At 40.1% G+C, this 18,716-nt stretch overlaps 1 protein-coding gene across 1 annotated transcript in view; it reads right to left on the bottom strand.

Annotated features, from left to right (window-relative positions):
- DNAH12 (dynein axonemal heavy chain 12) overlaps positions 1 to 18,716 on the bottom strand; it is a 194,923-nt gene that overhangs the window by 164,388 nt on the left and 11,819 nt on the right. The window contains exons 5-12 of the mRNA XM_060239731.1: positions 14,909 to 14,984; positions 13,880 to 14,038; positions 11,465 to 11,660; positions 9,867 to 10,055; positions 8,147 to 8,303; positions 7,874 to 7,965; positions 5,938 to 6,116; positions 3,581 to 3,716 (exon numbers count right to left, since the gene is read on the bottom strand). Of these exons, the coding sequence (XP_060095714.1) occupies positions 3,581 to 3,716; positions 5,938 to 6,116; positions 7,874 to 7,965; positions 8,147 to 8,303; positions 9,867 to 10,055; positions 11,465 to 11,660; positions 13,880 to 14,038; positions 14,909 to 14,984 (1,184 nt within the window). The remainder of the gene's footprint in view (positions 1 to 3,580; positions 3,717 to 5,937; positions 6,117 to 7,873; positions 7,966 to 8,146; positions 8,304 to 9,866; positions 10,056 to 11,464; positions 11,661 to 13,879; positions 14,039 to 14,908; positions 14,985 to 18,716) is intronic.

Raw genomic sequence — 18,716 nt, 5'->3', positions numbered from 1 at the left:
CTCTGAAATAAGCGTAGCAATATTATTTTTCCTGAAATGACTTTGAAAAGAACTCAAGGGTTTGACACAAAACAACCTTAATTGTCTTTAAAAGCTGTTGATGTTTTTTTGAATTGGCAATTCACCAGGACCCTGAGAAAAGTGCATGTGAGATTTTGAGGAGGAGGAAAGCAGTTTATCACCTTTGTGGGGGAGGCAGATAGAGTTCTTGAAGGTGAAGCACCTGAGGGTGCAGGAACTTGTGGGGTAGAGAATCAGTTGCCCCAAATAAGTATCTGTTTGCATCCACAAAATCTGTGTGTGCACTTGTAAACAAAACAAATATTATGAATACCTTATAGGGTGTCCTATACATGTCAATGATTCCCTGTAGTCTTCCTGTTGCTGCTGTAACTGCCAGTTCAGCATAACAGCAATGGACTTCCATGTGGTGGGTTTTCCTGCACTTTTCCTGTTCCATTGCCCCACAGCTGACATTTCCTTCCTCATGCCACCAGGGGGCTTTTTCATATTCTTTCTTAAATCTCTGATAATGTTACAGCAACATACACCTGTTTATCTGAAAGCTGGCAATCCAGAGTAGACTATGGTGACCTAGCTATCATTGATTTTTAAAAATTTTTTTTTGATAAAGTCCCTTGGTGGCACAGGGAAAGAAATAGTGGCTGTGGGGATCAGGACAGGAAAAATAGCACCAAACTAATGCTATTTTTGAAGTGTAGCATACTTTCCACATAGAAAACAAACATGCTTCCGCTTAATACCAGCAGAAAACATCACATCAAAGGTTGTTTGAGAAAGCACAGAGAAAGCAGTGGGCTGACAGAGACCAAAGACAAAAGCCACAGGCCTGTGCAGTTGATAACCCAAACCAGAGCAAGAAATCCTGTGCTGAAGTCACCCAAGTAATCTGCAGGAAATTATATCTAGCAGTGTTGCACCCTGAAGTTGCCAATGCTAGAGAAATGGGATATGTGTAAAAATATGAACACATTATGCTGTCTTAGCCACCCAGACTCTGCCCTGGAAATCTGGGCCATGTGCTGGAGGCTGTGGTGGGGTGGCTGCAACAGAGCTGGCTGAAACTTAATCCATCAAAGATGGTGGTCCTGTGTCTGGCCTGAGGTGGGATAGGTATGGGAATGAGGCTCCCAACCCTTGGCGAGTCACTAAAGTTGCCAGAACTGAAAGCACTTTGTCCTGACCACTGCCTACTGGAACAAACTCCCAATGGAGATTAGGCCCCTGTGGGGACTCTTACAGTTTCGCAGGGCCTATAAAGCAGAGCTGTTCTGCCAGGCCTTTGTCTGAGGTGGTGTTTATCCATATGTGGCCTCCCTGCTGAAATGATTCTGTTGAATTGACCTTGATCTTAAGAATATATCATCTGTTTATACCAGCTGGGGGAATGTTTGGATGAGTAGATGAAATTTGATACCACTATCTGTAGAATTTAAGTTGATCTTTTAGTGTGCAGTACTGCTTTTATTATATGAATTAATTTTTAAATTTGTATATTTATTGATTGCTGTTACCCACCTTGAGACCACTGAGGGAAGGGAAGGTTATTAATTGAAAATAATTAATAAATAAATAATAAAACTATACAGTCATAGCATTGGCCATTTAGCCCAGAACTGTCTACTGCTTTCCAGCAGAGGTTCTTTCACTGAAATTCAATTTACTGAGATTACCAAAGACGAAACCTGAGGTTTCTGTGATGCAGATCCTGTGTTTTGCTGCTAAGCCTTTTCCTGACTTAAAATAATATCCATCAAACTGTTACTGGTTCCATCTGGTTTACTGGCATTCCTATAGAAAGTGTTCTATGTGCCACATCCGTGGCTACACATTTTAATGGAATTGTTGTCTATTTGTTGGGAATAATAATGGAAAATGGAAAATTTAAATGCTGGACCGGTACTAGCAATTGTTTTTTTTTAAATTAACATTTATTGAAATGTTAATTTAAAAAGCAATTTGTTTTAAAACTACTGTGTTTTCCTTTAACATTAAGTATATACAGCCCCTCCCTTTTGTAATTCCAGTTAAACTAGAATTAAAATGCCTTTTTAAAAAAAGTGCAAGTATATTACAGAAGCAAATTTTCATATAATAATCACAGGCTAAATTCCACATTCAGGATTGGTCATACTGCTTTCAACATGACAGCTAAACTGGTTAGTGACTAGATGTGAACTCACATTGATGGTATTTGTACTTGCACTGAGCTCAAATTTGGAAACTTCTAGAGTTAGCTTTCAGGAGAAAAGACACTAAGTAGTTTAAGGGAGGGATTTCAGAACCAAAGACCAAAGGCAAAGCCACACAGCACTGTCAAATGGGATAAGAGACGGTTGTAGTTAAATCCCAGCCATGGTGGATTGCCATGGAACATGGATCCATCTAAGAGGCTTTGGTGTCAAGGGAGAACACAGGAGAACATTCTATGTTACTTCCTATAATAGACAGGATATTTCAGTGACAAAGGAAGAAAAAAGTGATATGGTACCTTTCACCTCGATAGGAGGCACCACAGAATCCTGGGAAGGACTCGAAAGAGGATCACTGATACTGAGCTGGATTAAAATCTATGTGGAGCTCAGTTTTGGGACCTGGAATATGTATGGTTTCAGTTGTCAGACAATCCTGTGGAGATGGAAGAACTAGAGAATAAGACAGGCTTCCTTGGCAAGTCCTCCAGTTTTCCATCAGATAGGTGTGTCCTCTGGTATCTTTACACTAAGATGAAAAAACACTAATGGCTGAAGAACTAACTATAACTACATTAAACTATAGTTTTGAAGAAAAAGAAGAGAGAAAACTGCTCTTGTAAGGAACAGCTCTCAAAGATGTTCTCAAACACTGCTGCACCTGTGGCAGATTTAAAAAAAAACCTGTGGGAAAGTACAACTCCTCCCCTCTGGGCATGCACAGGCTGAAGTTTATCTCTGAGAGGGAGAATTTTCATGCCTAAATGCTGGCTCTAGAAGTTTCCAAATTGGTGCAAGTGCAAAGTTCATCATTTGTGCACAAAGATCATGAAGAAGCAACTTGTCCTCTAACCACCCAAAGACACACTAGAACCTAGGCCTTTACTAGGAGATATAAGCATTGTGGATTATATCAAAGCTTGAAAGAAAACTAGTAGGCAGGAAGAACTAGCCACAAAAGAAGAGTTGGGACAAGGGATTATTAGAGAGCGACGACATGAGAATAGTGATGGATGCACAAGAAGGTGGGAAAACTGCAGAAATATATTTCAGTCATATGAAAGTCTGTATGCTGTTCAAGTGCTTCAAGCTCCTCTCATATAACAACATCACAAAAGCACAATGAAGAATGAAGTTGAAACAAAATCTGAAAAACAGAACCTGGCTGCAATTCTATAGATACACTACTAATAGATTTTATGTTGTGGTACTACTTATATCCAAAAGCATGCTGTTTATTACATTCAGTTTTGTGTGCAATGTCATGCAGTATAGTGAAAGGCAACCAAAGCTAGCTGGATTTAACCTAAGATCCCATCTCCACCTGCATTATTAGTAAATAAATCAGAAACAATATGATCACTCACCCTGATCCTTTCATTCAGCTGCTGGATACCTACAGTTTTAGCCTTCTCTATATATGCTATACTTGCCATCATTTCCTCAGTTGTCTCAGGAATTTTTAATGCACGTTCTTTAATCATTTCAAATTCATGGCATATCCTGCAAAATACTTGTATCTTAATATATATCAAAATTTAAAGGGTTTAATGTGGTTATCTACAAGACATGTATCTATTTAGTTCTCATATTTCTAGAAGGCTTTCCAAGAAAGCTCTTGAAGCATTATACAATAAAATCAATTAGCACATTAATTAAATACAGTAAAATCAAAGCAACATTTTTAAAATGCTAAACAATGACTTCCAGGCTCTGTCATCTTGCCTTCAGAGGTCTTCGCAGATTGTCTTCCTGCAGCGCCTCTGATTCTGGCTGTTGGAGGGGTGTCACCAAAGTGGCACCCCCATAGAAAAGCCCTGGAGGGGTTTTTCTTCGGCATGGGACTTTTGCGGGGAGCTAGGGGTTCAGCGGCGGCTGCCCCTGTGCTTCCTGCATGTCCTGAGGCTCCACAGCCATGAAAACTGGCGTACCAGCAGAAAAAGATGAACGTCTGACTGCTTTCTTTCTTTCGCTTTTTTCAGTACGCCTTTGATGTAGCGTCTTTCTACTCTTGATGTGGCAATTCTACTTGACAAGTAAGTGACTTTTCAATACCGTTGGCTAATGGGTCGCTTTGCATAACAACGAGAGGCTAGCTCAAAGGAAGAGAAATGAGGCCTCGAAAAATCTACGAGCAATCTTAAGTATCGCTAACTATTTAAATTGGATTGAATACAAATACTAAAATCGATCTGGATTATTATTGGACATATGCAAAAGAGACTATCATTAGGCTGCAATATGATCTGAACATAAAGGAGATATATTTTAGAGAGATCTGTCTCTGTCGCCTGACTGTATTTGAAATGATAACATTTGGCCATGCTGATCTATCTTTTTGAAATCCCATGACTGGATCACAGTAAGGCACTCTATATTGGGTTGCCCTTAAAGACAACCCAGAAGTTGTAGCTCATTCAGAATGCATCAAGTCTGATTACTGTCAGGGACTAGCCAATGGGAATGAATCTCACCTATTTTAAAACAGATACACTGGCTATCAGTTTGTTTCAAAATTCAAATCAAGGTACTGGTTAGGATCTTTAAAGCCCTTCACTGCCCAAGACCCATGTATCTCAATGACCGTCTCTTCCCATCTGTAGGGAACCCATCAGCTGGGGTCTTTAGCTTGGCACCTAGTTGTTCCCTTTGCTTAGGGTAGCCCACCTGGCAACAACTAGAGTCCCTGCTTTTTCAATCACAGCCCCTACCTGCATCTAGAGGTATTTAGGAGGCACTGTTTGCTAGGGCTTTTAATGGGCTGTAGGCTCCAGGCAATGTTTATGAGGGAGAGAGGTTAAGTAAACCTATTCCTTCAAAGCAATGTAACCCCCTATAGAGTAGACTATCTACCTTTTCAAAATAAATCAAGTTGGGCAAAGTCCTTCACAATACAAGAACTCGTGGGCATTTGATGAAATTGCTGAGCAGACAGGTTAAAACGGATAAAAGGAAGTACTTCTTCACCCAAAGGGTGATTAACATGTGGAATTCACTGCCACAGGAGGTGGTGGCGGCCACAAGCACATCCACCTTCAAGAGGGGTTTAGATAAAAATATGGAGCAGAGGTCCATCAGTGGCTATTAGCCACAGTGTGTGTATATATATATATATATATAAAAAAATTGCCACTGTGTGACAAAGAGTGTTGGACTGGATGGGCCATTGGCCTGATCTAACATGGCTTCTCTTATGTTCTTATGCTACATCACGCATGCTTTCCAACAGTCCACAAAAATGTTAACTCAATTAACATGATTATTTGCTTGCATAATTCTGCACTAACCTCTGGGACACATGGCCATTCCTATAATCCCTATGATATGGTACTAGAGGTCAGAGGCAGCCCTACCTCCCTTTCCATCCTTCTCCCTACCCTTTTCTAATTCTGAAAACCTCTTTGCGTGGTGCTGGGTAAAGATTTTTACCTAGATCTTGTCCTTCAATGCCAAAGGCTACATACACTATATTATGTGAACAAGACCTGCTATTCATGCAACAAGACAAGGTGACTCTTGTAGTATCAGGACTGGAACCTAGCATTCAGTCTTATGCTCTACTTATATTTAAAAACAGGTCATAGCAGCAGGCTGTCAATGTTCAGCAAGAAAAAAAATCACAAGGATAATCAGAGATGAATACATAAAAGGAAACACATTACAATACCATGTTCGTAATATCTTTTTTAAGCAAAAGGTTACATATAGCAAGAAATTCACTTACGTTTCATTTTCTCTTCTATGGTTACGGACCAATTTGTCCAATAATTTATTTCCAAAGCTTCTTGCTTTGTCAACCAAACCTTGTTTCAAATCCTCACAGTCTAAACGAACCATAGGGAAATGAGCTAACATCGGCAAGCTCATTATTTCCTTTGCAAGACTGAGAAATTCATCTGTAAACTTTACAACAATATTACATTTGTTAACTTCAGCTATACTCTTTAAAATATGCCCCCCCCCCAAAAAAAAACCCTACATAAACAAAACTAGCATGTCAGGGAGAAGATTAGACTAGAGACATTATCTAGTTTCCATGAGGATTTTCTTCTTTTTGTATGAAACAACATTAAGTTTATGAGCTGCCACCTGCAGTCTGTGATAAAGCCTATATATACATTTACTACTTTTCTGCAGTTTCAAAGAACTAGGCCTCAGAGGAAACAGAATCACGCTTGCTTGTTTATATAACTATTCAAAATGAAGACATAAAGCTTAGCTATCTACACGCGGTGCTTTGCATCAGTTTTTATTAAAAGCTTCAAACCTTCACTAAGTAGCACAAAATCTAAACTAGAAATAACGAAAACTGAACATGCTGTAACATAGTATCATATATTTTGTAGGGAGTGGGATCCCACTAGGATCATATGTCATCTAATGCTTATTTTCTACTCACTGTTTGTTTTTAATGTATTCCAGGTATACTTTCTTATTTACATAAAAACAGGGGTGGAAATCTAACAGGAGCTCCTTTGAATATTAGGCCACATACCCCTGATGTAGGCAATCCTTGGAGGACTGGCCACATCAGGGGTGTATGGCCTAATATGCAAAGGAGCCCCTGCTAGAATTCCACCCCTGCATATAAAGTTATATAAAATGGGCACACTGATGCACAGGACCCACTGACTAGGGCTACCTAGAAACATGATTTTTGGGGTGGGTGGGGGGGATACGAGATGCCTTTTTAATAGAAATTCTGAAAACTGGACATTTTTAAATCCCTCTCTCAGCTGAGAGAATTGTAAAGCCAAGGGACACAAAGAATTTGCACAAGAGAAACAGGACTGCAGCAGCAAGCTCTGCCACCAACCTGCAAGCATTCATTGGGATGGGATGGAATGTATATGAAGCTTAATGACATATATCCCTCAAATGAATATATAACATTTTAGGTAGATTTTAGCCCATTTCAGATATTCTAAGGGAGTAGAGTAAAAACATGGAGAAGGAAAAACAGGAACGTAGAGGCAAATTTTGCCCCCAACCAGATGACTTCATTAGAATAAGGGTTTTTTTGAGCAGGACACAGCTTGGTGTCAGGGGGTGTGACCTAATTTGCAAATAAATTCCTGCTGGGCTTTTTCTACAAAAAAGCCCTGTGCAAAACAATGGTGACATCAGGGGTGTGGTCTAACATGCAAATGAGTTCCTGCTAGGCTTTTTTTTTACAAAAAAAGCCCTGATTAGAATGTATGCTCATAGTCTATACATGTATGTGTGTACAGAGGTTTCCATGCAATTAGAATCTGGTTTTCTGAGGTTCGCAATCACACAGAAAGATATATTCATTTTAGGAAGAAAATTTCAATTGCTCAGTTTATATTAACTAGAAAACTATAATGTGGGACTCATATAGTCCAAAGCATCCTGATTACTTGAAAAGTCTGAACAGGAAACATTTGCATATCTCTCCTAAAAAATGGACAACTTGGAAGTTGAAATTAGTCAGTGATAACCTAATTAGGAAGTTCTGACATCTATTACCTAATGATACATGGGACAGAATGCCGGGCTGTGGAAATTCAATTGCCATTTTGCACAATCATGTTTGGATGGGGGGGGGGACGGATTTCTAGTAGCAACCAGAATGTACGGTATATCTATATCTGCATAACACAAACTGCATTTACTAGTAAGTTATAAGCTAAAATTACCTCTGCATATTCATCAAAAGTATGTTCCTCAGCTTCAAATGTTCTTATACGGTCATCCGCAGAACCATCTACCAGCCAGCCATATTTCTCAACTGCAAGGCAACAATCACATTGACAATTCATCAGTGATACATTCATCACAAGACTAACAGTGCAGAGTTACCCCCTTCTAGAAACACTGAAGTCAAACGTCTTAGTAGGGTGTAACTATGCTTATGACTGCACTGTAATACACTAAAATTCTCTTGCAAAGTCTAATTTTAAGTCACTCACCATAATAATCAAAATGTGCCTTGGGACCTTTCAAGTTCTCATTAATTGCTCCCCTCAGTACAGCTGAGGCCCATTTTATCACATGATCAGGAAGTACAGTGTCGATGGTAGAAACAACAGTTCCACCTCCTAACCAAGAGTGTATTGTTTGGATATTCTATTTAAAACACATATAAGAGTTACCACAGATTTTAAGCAACGATTCATTAATGAATAAATGCATCTGTCAGAGATCCCTTAATGCAAATTTTATGCCATTTAGCTTTGCAAATTGCATAGTATTGATTTTTCACATATACATTGTTTTTCACTGATTAGCCTCAATTTAATATATTTATATTTGCTTTTATTACTTAAGTTGCAAGCATACTGTTCTCTGTCTTTACAAATTTAACTTTGGACTTGACTTGTTTTAGCTATTTTTCAATTTCTGCAGGCTACACCATCTCACTGTTTATTTCTGCAATGATTTGTGAATATATTTAACAGTGAAGAATCCTACTTTAAACAACAGAATAGCTATATATGTATCTAGAAACATGAGGCCGGGGGGAAAGGTAAAATTTTGTTCTGGTAGCAGCAGCTCATATCTCAAGGGGTGTTACTCTGAAAGGTCCCCAGATCTATGGGAAGGGTTCTGGGAGAAGCCACCACTTCAAGGAAAAGGTTTAGCCCTTCTCTGTTCATCAGCAGGGCATCCAGAAAAGCCAATTAGGATCTGGCCACTTTATATAGTAATAGCTGCAAAAATTGTTTTGGCAAAATATTGGAAGGGAACAGAGGCACCAACAATAGATGAAGTTATAGTAATGACGTTAGACATAGCGGAAGCAGATACCCTGATGGATAAGTAAAGGGAGAAACCTGGCAAACAAACAGCAGGTAAATGGAATTTATTTTACCAGTGAATAAAGGGGTAAAGTAAAGGAAATGAATCAGTATTATGTTAATTATTATTAAGTTATATCATTTTAAATGCCAAACAGATGGGTCACAATATAGATGAAAGAAATGTACTTGATTAATAAGATTCTGCAGCCTCTACCCCATTTTTAAATGTATTTTATGTAGTATGTGTATTGTTGGTATATGTGGGTATAGGTATTGGGATGGGGTGTTTTGTGGTGTCTGTATGTATTCTCTTGCTGTAAGTAAAATAAAAGAAATACATGCAAAAAAAAAGGATCTGGCCACTTTAAAACTGTTTTACTTGAGCTGTTTTATGGAAATGTGGACTTGACGGCTGGTTGTGGCTTTAGTATTTCTTCTGTTTATGTTTATTTTGCTGCTTTATATTCATGCCAGATGCCACCCTCAACCTGATATTCCTCAGGCAAACCAGGTTAACAACATACGTGCTGTCAAGGTTAGTAGGGAGAACCCCTAAAGCATCTTGGACTCCATCAGACTCCATTAGCCTCTTAAGGCAGACCCTCAGTACCAGAGAATGTCAGTTATATATGCCTTCAGAGAGTGTAATCTAAGCATAGTAATGATGTTGTCTCAACATCCCTAATGACTTAAGCACTGCTTAAGAGTCATGGCAAACATCAAATCTAATATGTATGCACTACTAGTAAGGGTGCAGTTATTATTTGGGATAGATCTATGGTTGTAGAGACCTTAATTACAAACAGCTCTATTTGGCATTAGGATATACATGATGTAGCAGTTATCATTACTACACATTTATGAGACAAAACAGAAGACTAAACTGCACCTGCAGACTCTGTGAAATCAAACTAATTACAAACAATATAGCATCCTCCAGATCTTGAAAGCTTGGATAAAAGTCCATTTTCTCATCATCAAAAGTCAGATCCATCTTAAATAAAGGCAGCCATCGTTGGTCTTGAAGATCAAATAGTTTCACATAAGCCTCGACAGTTCTTTTCAATAACTCCTTCAGCTATGAAAGAACACAGAATAATTTCATTACACCTGATAAAAAAGAAAATGTCTCCCCACATCAGCAAATCTATACAAATATACTGACAAGCATAAGTTATTAGTGGGGCTGGGCTACCTAACCCCTATTAGGGTTGCCAACCTCCAGATGGAGCCTGGAGATGTCCTGGAATTACACGTTATTACCAGACTAAAGGGATTAGGTCCCTTAGAGAAAATGGTTGGTTTGAAGGGTGGACTATATAGCATTCTACCCTGCTGAGGTTCCTTCCCATCTCCAGGAATTTTCCAACCTGGTGTTCACAATCCAAGCCCCTAATGACCCAGGTTTATGATTTATCCTAATGTAGTTCTAATCCATTTTGCAGAATTTCAGTTTATTTAGAATGTAAATTCTGAAATTTAAAACACAGCATGAAAATTTAGGGCATGATACACACAATCATCCTTGGGGGTGTTGGCAGGTCCATGGGAAGAGTCAATATCAGAGTTTATAGAACCCTCTTCTTTCAGCAGACTGCTCTTCAATGTGCAACTAGCAAGTTACTTAGGTTCTGTGCACTGGAGATTAAATATATGACTGCTATGTGGAAAATGTGTGCAGACTTCCAACTGTAAATTTACAGCTTGTGCACTTCTGTCCTGAGCACCTCTAGGAGGTAGGACGGTCCATATTTATACAGTGAGAAAACCCATACATATTTTGCAAAAAGAATCAATTAATTAGAGCACTAAATGTATCCTTTCTTTAGGCCTTAATTTTATTTGATATTTATAATTTGCCTATATTTTGAAGAGCTCAAGAAACATTTTACTTAATTTGGAATTTCTTTAATAAAAATCTCACATATAACATATGACTCTATATTATATTGAGAAATTGTAAGGTCTGGTTTTCCAGTTATACTGTGCTTATTTCTTAAAGCATTTTGCATATCAAATCTGACCCAGAGAGAACTCCAGTATTCTGGGTTACACCTCTGAGGATGCCAGTCACAGTTGCTGGTGAAACGTCAGGTCTCACAATGCCAAGACCACGGCCACACAGCCTGGAAAATCTACAACAACCAATATTCTGAGTTTTGTCAGCAGATAATGAATATGATTTGTAATTAAAATCTAATTTTGAATTCATGTAGGTCAACAGTAATTTCATAAGGGCTTCAATGGAGAATTTATATACAGGAGCTCTAGTCTATCTCTCTCTTGCTACAGCAGAGTTTCTGATGAGCGTGTGGAACCCTGTCTCCACTACAGAAAATACTCAACAAAGATCAGCATTAACCTTTGCATATGCAGAGTGCTACTCTTTTGGGAAAGCACATACACAATGGAGATCCATATGCATTCTATGGCACTCATGATAGGGCAAGAATCCACCACTACAGATAAACGAAAAGGCAGCTTTACCTGATTAGACATAAGTGTAGCCACACAATTATAGAAAGAATCAACTTTGTCTGCCTTTACACCTTCCAGTGCCTCTTTTCTGGTGAAGAGATTGATAACTCTAGGATACCATGTGTTTAAAATCTTTTCTTCTGTTTTTAAGCTGTTTATGGACACATCATTTTGAAGTGATTCACAATCAACCGGGCCTTTTGACCTATATATTAATAAAATAAGACTGTTATGCAAAATGGAAGCATGTGAAACAAAGCCAATTACATGACTGTTTATGGGAAAAATGAAAACAGTGTGCACAGAAGTACTGAAATTTTGATATTTATCTCCTGCAAGGAGTATTTATCTACTCCCCCAGGAGGCCTTGCAGGGGGCATCCTTTTCCTCTCCCCCACTACTATAAAGTCTACTTTGTTTCCTTCCCTGAAAGCCCCAATAACATCTCCTGCTTCCCCCTTTCCTGTTTCCTTCTCTTCTTCCTACTCACCAGCCAACCTACCTTTACTTTCCCACTGTCTTCAGCTTTCCCACCTTCTTTTCCACTGGCAGCCTCCCCCCAGGAAAACTCTGAATGCTTTTGGCTATCTGGCTGGCCAGAACATAGTTTTGTGATGCCAACTGCCAGCTGGACCCAGTTGTGTGGTGCTGGCTGCTGAGCTAGGGCCCAGTTACAAAGTGGGAAACCTGCAGAGATTTGTGAAAGGCAATTCACTTTCCTCTGTATCCCCTCCCCAAATGATTTCCTCTTTAGCTGCTCCTATCCTTGTCTTCCCCTGCTTCTTTCTCTCCTACCCTCCCACCAACCAACTTTTATCTGGTCATCTTCAGCTATATTATTATTTATTTACTTCATTTATACTCTGCTTTTCTCCACAATGAGGGACTAAGTCAGCTTACATAGTTATCCATTTTATCTTCACAACAACCCTGCGAGGTAGGTCAACATTGTGAGACTTGCCCAAGGTCATCTAGTGAGCTTTCATGAAAGAATGGGGATACAAACCTAGGTCCCCCAGATCCTAGTTAGAAACTCTAAGCATTACATCACACTAGATTTCATGAGGTAGCTGCTGTTGAACAGTAGTAAGTAGCCAGACATGGATCAGTCACATAAATCATGTGGTAGCAACTCACCTAGTGGCTGCTGGCAGGCCTGACCCTGATGAATCCTTCCTCAAAAGCTGACAGAAACTAAGGCTGGAAAGCTGACAATACTGTTGTGGTTCCTTAGCAACAACTACTGAAGGCAGGGCATTTCTTGTAGCAGGAACTCCTTTGCATATTAGGCCACACACCCCGGATGTAGCCAATCCTCCAAGATCTTACAGGGCTCTTATTCCAGGACCTACTGTAAGCTCCAAGAAGACTGGCTATATCAGGGGTGTGTGGCCTAATATGAAAAGGAGTTCCTGCTACAAAAAAGCCCTAACTGAAGGAATTCGTTTCTTAAAGCTAAAGGCACTGTTTCTATTATTCTGTAGAGCTCAAAGGGTATTTCCTATATTATCTAGGTCTTTCAATCTCAAAGTCTCTGCCTGCTTACTGTAATTATTTAATGATTCCTAAGTATAGAATACTCTTCTCCAAGGCTAGATTAAATGCCTTTCTATTAGAAGAATTAGCAGGCAGATTCCTAGGAATTCCCTTTTCTGAGCAGCCAAGTGACTGTAAATCCAGCGACTTGTACAATATTTGGGACTTCTTTACACATTGTAATAACTTGGCTCACGATAAATGGATTACAATCTATAAGCAAGATTATTGGCAAACATTGATCCATATATGACTCTAGCAATTGCAACATTTTTCTCTGTGGCACTTAAGTTTACCATTTCCTAATGTAAAATTTCATATCTATGTTTTCCATATTGTATATCTATTTCCTCTATATTTGTCTGTATATTAATATAATCCTTTTGTAGGCTTACGACATACTAGTCTTCAAGCATTAATAAATGACTGACTGGCTTTTATTATTTTGTGTGTGGGGGGTTAACCTTCCAGTGCTTTTTCTTTCTTTCAAATTTAGATTTTTCTGCAAACCTGAGGGGTTTTTTCCAGGTTTGTATGAAGACTTTTCTTGTCTATTCATGATTCTACTCTCCAGATTTAAGTATCCAACAGATTTGGCTACATCCAGAATCAAATACATTGATTAAAATACTGAACCTACAATTTATTTGGAGGAAAAAGTCTTAGTGCTAAGTTGGAAAAAAATCAAATCAAATAGTAATAGTAACAAGATATTAAAATTACATAATGATTTCACTAATGTCTAGCAATATAAGGAAACAATGTTACACATTAAGCATTTATTGTAAATACTGATATAAAATAAATAACCATTTCATAATACAATGTACCTAACCAGATCTCTTTATGTAAACTATATTTAGAATTTTACTTCAACATAAAATTTACCTTAAACTTGACACATCTACTATAAGTAAATTGGAAAAGGTTTTATAGCCAATATCCAGTAAAGTTCTTAGAGTTGGATGAAGAATATGTAAATTTGCGAGAATCTGTTTTCTTGCTTGTATAAAGCTTTTATGCCAAGGCTGGGAAAAGTCTAATCCACTGGAAAAATAAAGAGTTAAAACAGCAGTACAAACAAAGTAATTTCATACCTCCTATAAACAGATCACAGGGATACTTTCCTACCTTAAAATATTTGATTGATTTTAAGACTTCAATTTTTTTGCTTAAAAATACTGCTTTCTATGAAGTTATGACTGAGGCAGAGACTTATACAAATGCATGTCAGTGGAAGTCACTGTGGACTCTGCATTTTTCAAACATTCTCATATCTTAAGTTTCAAGTATTCTATGCCATAGAGTACCCTAAAGAGGACTCTATACTTGATTCTGCCCCTCAGACAAAAGTTTCTTAGTCCTTGAGCAAGGAACCAGAAGGTATATTTCCACCACCCCATCAGCCCACTGATTTCTCATTCAGGGCCTTAGTGAATCTAAAGGTACAGCTACAACATCCAGGTCAAGACCTTGCAACTCCACTCTCAAAATCTTGTTTTCAACCCTGATGTCAATATTCCAGCTACCTTTCTGTTATTCAAGATAGTCCAAATGAATAATTAAGCTATTTGGATTTTCAGCAAGTAAGAAGCTTTTGTTCTACATAACAAAGTTTTGTTATCTCTTCATCCTCTAGAAGTCAGTTAATCAGATATGTACACGGTTTAAACCACATTGACCTATAGAATAAGCTCAGGCAGCAGTCTTCATACCTCATACATTTATTACCCTGGTGTCATCTGAATTACGGAGATACATTGAATGATAATCCAGATGACAGTCACAAATTAGCAAGGTACCTCCTACTGTATATACATGCAATAGATACCGTCATTAGACCCTAATTTAATTTGGTTTACTCACATATATACATGCAATAGATATGGTCATTAGACCGTAATTTAATTTACTCACACAGGTGAAACTGGCAAAGGTTCTTCTTTTTCATATTCAAGCCCTTTTACAGAAGGCTTAACCAGAACACTTCGGACTGGAATATATTAATAAATTAGAAAACATTATTGACAATTTTTTTTTAAAAAAACCCCGTTTTCCCATTCTTTCCTAGTAAGCAAATCAATAGACTGACTATTCAAATGTATGAAGAGGTCACACAAATGTTACTGGAGAAACTACTTGAATATTTTTTATTACCCTAATACTAATTCTGTATTAGAATAATATTATCCTAATATAAAAAGGGACTCTCCCATTTCCAATAATTTTTCTTACCTTTTGATACACTAGAAATAAATAATTAACCTTTGTTTTTGAAAACTTACAGTGTGAGACCTGAGCTGAAAAGTCTCCAGTTCAGGTATCTACTACTAGTAGTATTAAGATTGGTAACAATAACATATTGGCAGGTTTTCCAAAAATAAGGATAAACAGGGTCAGGACTGTAGTTTTTGCTGTCAAATAAAATAATGTATGTGCCAGAAAATTCTAAATTATGTAACATTTATTGGAATATGAGTAGCTGGTAGGGCTGCTAATTCTAGGTTGGGAAATTCCTGGAGATCTGAGGATGTAGTATGGGGAGGGAGCTCAACAGGGATAGGATACCATAAATCTACTTTCTGAAGCTCCCATTTTCTCCAGGGGAAGTGATCTTGGTAGTCTGGAAATCAATTGTAATTCCTAGAGAACATCAAGCCCCGCCTGAAAGTTAACTCAGAAGAGATCCATGGAAATGGCAAAGAATCACACCCCAGCATTTCACTTAACAAGTGCCAGTGTTTTAATACAATCCTACAGATGGAGTTGGGAAATGGAGTGAAATCAAAAGTGCATATAATACCATTGTGGCTAGTTTTTTTAGATCAGGTGTGTCAAAAGTTCAGCCTGTGGGCTGCACCTGGCCCACCCAAGGCTTTAATCAGGCCCCTGGCCCTTTTCTCCCTCTCCTGTCCTCACCCTTTGAAGCTCTGGGGCTGCTGAAGTTGCCAGCTTCTGTCTTGTCTTTGCCGGCTTCAGCAAGAAGCTCTTCTGGGTTTGCAAAGCTTCAAAAAAAAATGAAGAATGGATTTTCCACTAAGGTCTCTGGGAGTAGTCTATCTGGGCCCAGAGACCTTAATGGAAAATCCATTCTGCATTTTCCTTGCAACTTTGTCTGTGCTGCCATGTATTTCAATGGAGTGGAGCTCATTTCACTTTCCAGCATTTGTATGGCCAGTTGAAACTGTTGCTTGCTGGAGTTGTATCCTTGCAAATAAGGGTTGATGCTTTTTGCCAGCTCGTCTCTGCTGAGTACACCTGAGTACTGGTGCCTAGTGAGTAACCGGGGAACCCACAGCCAAACGAGGACATTATATTGGACAGTCATTGCCAATCTGAGTAAACCCGGGAGAAGCTTGCAATGCCCAGCCATTTCAAACATCATATAGTCCAGTGGTCCTCAACCTTCTTGGTACCGGGGTCGGCACCAAGGCTGGCCCGCCCACCGCAACCCCAGGGTGAGTAGGGTGGGGGCACCAAATTTTCTCCCGCTCCCTGTGGTGCTGTGCAGCCTCGCCCACCCCGATGCCATGTAGCCTCACTGCCCTGACCCCCTCCCCTTGCGGCACCACACAGCATCGCCGCCCACCTCTCACAGCGCCTCTGCAGCGGCAGGCAATCCACTGAAGAAGCGGCCCACTGGAGTTTAGCTCCATCACCCCCCACCATGCGCAATGAGGCTCATGTCCCCCCCTCCTGCCGCCTTCCCTCTCTCCCCAGTGCTGCAGTGCAGTGTGGCGCTCCGTCATCGCCCTCCCCCTCTCAGATCGAGCAGAGCAGAGTCGAAACTGAGCCTTACCAGTTTCGATGGGGGCAGCACGCCATCTAACACTTTGAAGTACGCATGAGAGAATGCTTCTCCCCCCTCACTTCCGGTTCCAGGAAGGAGGGGAAAGAAGCATTTTCTCACGTGTACGTCAAAGTGTTAGATGGAGCGCTGGCCCCACTGAAACTGGTAAGGCCCACTTTCAGCATGGCTCGGCACAATCAGAGGGAGGGGGGAGGGAAGCAACGGAACACCGCACTGCACTGCAGCACCGGGGAGAAAGAGAGGGCAGCGGCAGGGGGGTGACAAAGCTAAACTCCATAGTGGTGGTGGGGGGCCACCAGGCTTTGCGGCCCACTTGCAGACAGGCTTCAGCCCAGTAGTGGTCCCCGGCCAGGGGGTTGGTGACCCGATATAGTCCATTCAGGCATGGCTAAGAAGTGGTTAGAGACCACACAAATAGTAAGACTCAATCACTATGGGGGTTGTTTGATATGCCCATTAGCACTTCAGATTTAGGAATTTACTCCAGCATGTACTAACTTCTCTGAATCCTGTCATGGGCTTCAATGAGGAGCCTGGCCAGGCAGAGCCAACAGAGTTAATAGACCCAGTGGAGCCTGTAGCTGACCCCTCTCATGGCTTGTCTGATTTACTGCTGCCGCCCAGGGCATTCTCAGCACCTGGCTCTACAGCTGACGAGGAACAAAAACAGACAGACACACACTCCAGTTCACCACCTTGCCTTGCTCACGTCCGGAAAGGCTCCGCTGGGACTTAGCAACACAGCGAAAAGAGGCCAGGATGCAAGCAAGATGTTCACTCAGCCCAAAATTTTAGCAGATGCCAGGCTGGCCCCACAGCTTGCTAATTGGAAACAGCAGCAGGTACCTATTTAAGCTCCTGTTTCGAGCTGCATGCAACAAGCCCATCCAGTGACTTGCAACCACACTGACTCCCGTTCCTGGGCTCTGTTCCCGCTGACTCCCTGGTTTCTTGACTCCTGGCTTGAACAACCCTGCTCTAGGACTGTGACGTGGACTTGGCTATTGGTTCTTACAACACTCCTCTGGCTCAGACTCAACTCAGACTTCCCCCTTGCCTATACTCCAGTGTGTGACATATCCCTTAAATCTTCCAGTAATTGCAATATGCGCAATGTGGTGTATGTAGTCATCTGTGATTGTAAAAAAAATGTAGGTAGGTAGTATCACACGCCCAGTCAAAGTTCATAACTTAGAACACTGGAGAGCCAGTCTGGTGTAGTGGTTAAGTGTGCGGACTCTTATCTGGGAGAACCGGGTTTGATTTCCCACTCCTCCACTTGCACCTGCTAGCATGGCCTTGGGTCAGCCATAGCTCTGACAGAGGTTGTCCTTGAAAGGGCAGCTGCTGTGAGACCCCTCTCCAGCCCCACCCACCTCACAGGGTGTCTGTTGTGGGGGAGGAAGGTAAAGGAGATTGTGAGCCGCTCTGAGACTCTTCGGAGTGGAGGGTAGGATATAAATCCAATATCATCTTCTTCTATCTTCTTCTCGCATAAAAAATAAAATTATAGAGGGCTGCCCTTGTGTCCCATTATGTTGAACTCAACCATTCTGTGGATGACATGAGATTTTTTGTAATTTTTAATTATAAAGGTGATTGTGATCCTGTTAATGATGTGCAAAAAATCCTACTTTGAGAGGTGACATTTTAGAAAGATAAAGTGAACACTCTAGCCCCTTCTGGTTATTGATTATGCTTGTTTTCTATGAGTGATGTCATTGAAATTGGCTTATCCACACACAGTGCTAGTCATATGTATGTTTCTTTAAAAACTGGCACAGGTATTGTTAATTTGTGAGAACTGTATTTATAAGATAATGGCCACATGTAATGGTTGAGATACTATTCTCTGAAAATTGTGCTTGTGGAATATGCTGACATTTTTAGTTGGTAAGTATTACTGTATTTATT

Source organism: Heteronotia binoei, chromosome 5 (assembly GCF_032191835.1).
Source record: "Heteronotia binoei isolate CCM8104 ecotype False Entrance Well chromosome 5, APGP_CSIRO_Hbin_v1, whole genome shotgun sequence".
In the NCBI taxonomy this organism is placed as follows: domain Eukaryota; kingdom Metazoa; phylum Chordata; class Lepidosauria; order Squamata; family Gekkonidae; genus Heteronotia; species Heteronotia binoei.
This window is presented reverse-complemented; position numbering and strand designations above follow the sequence as displayed.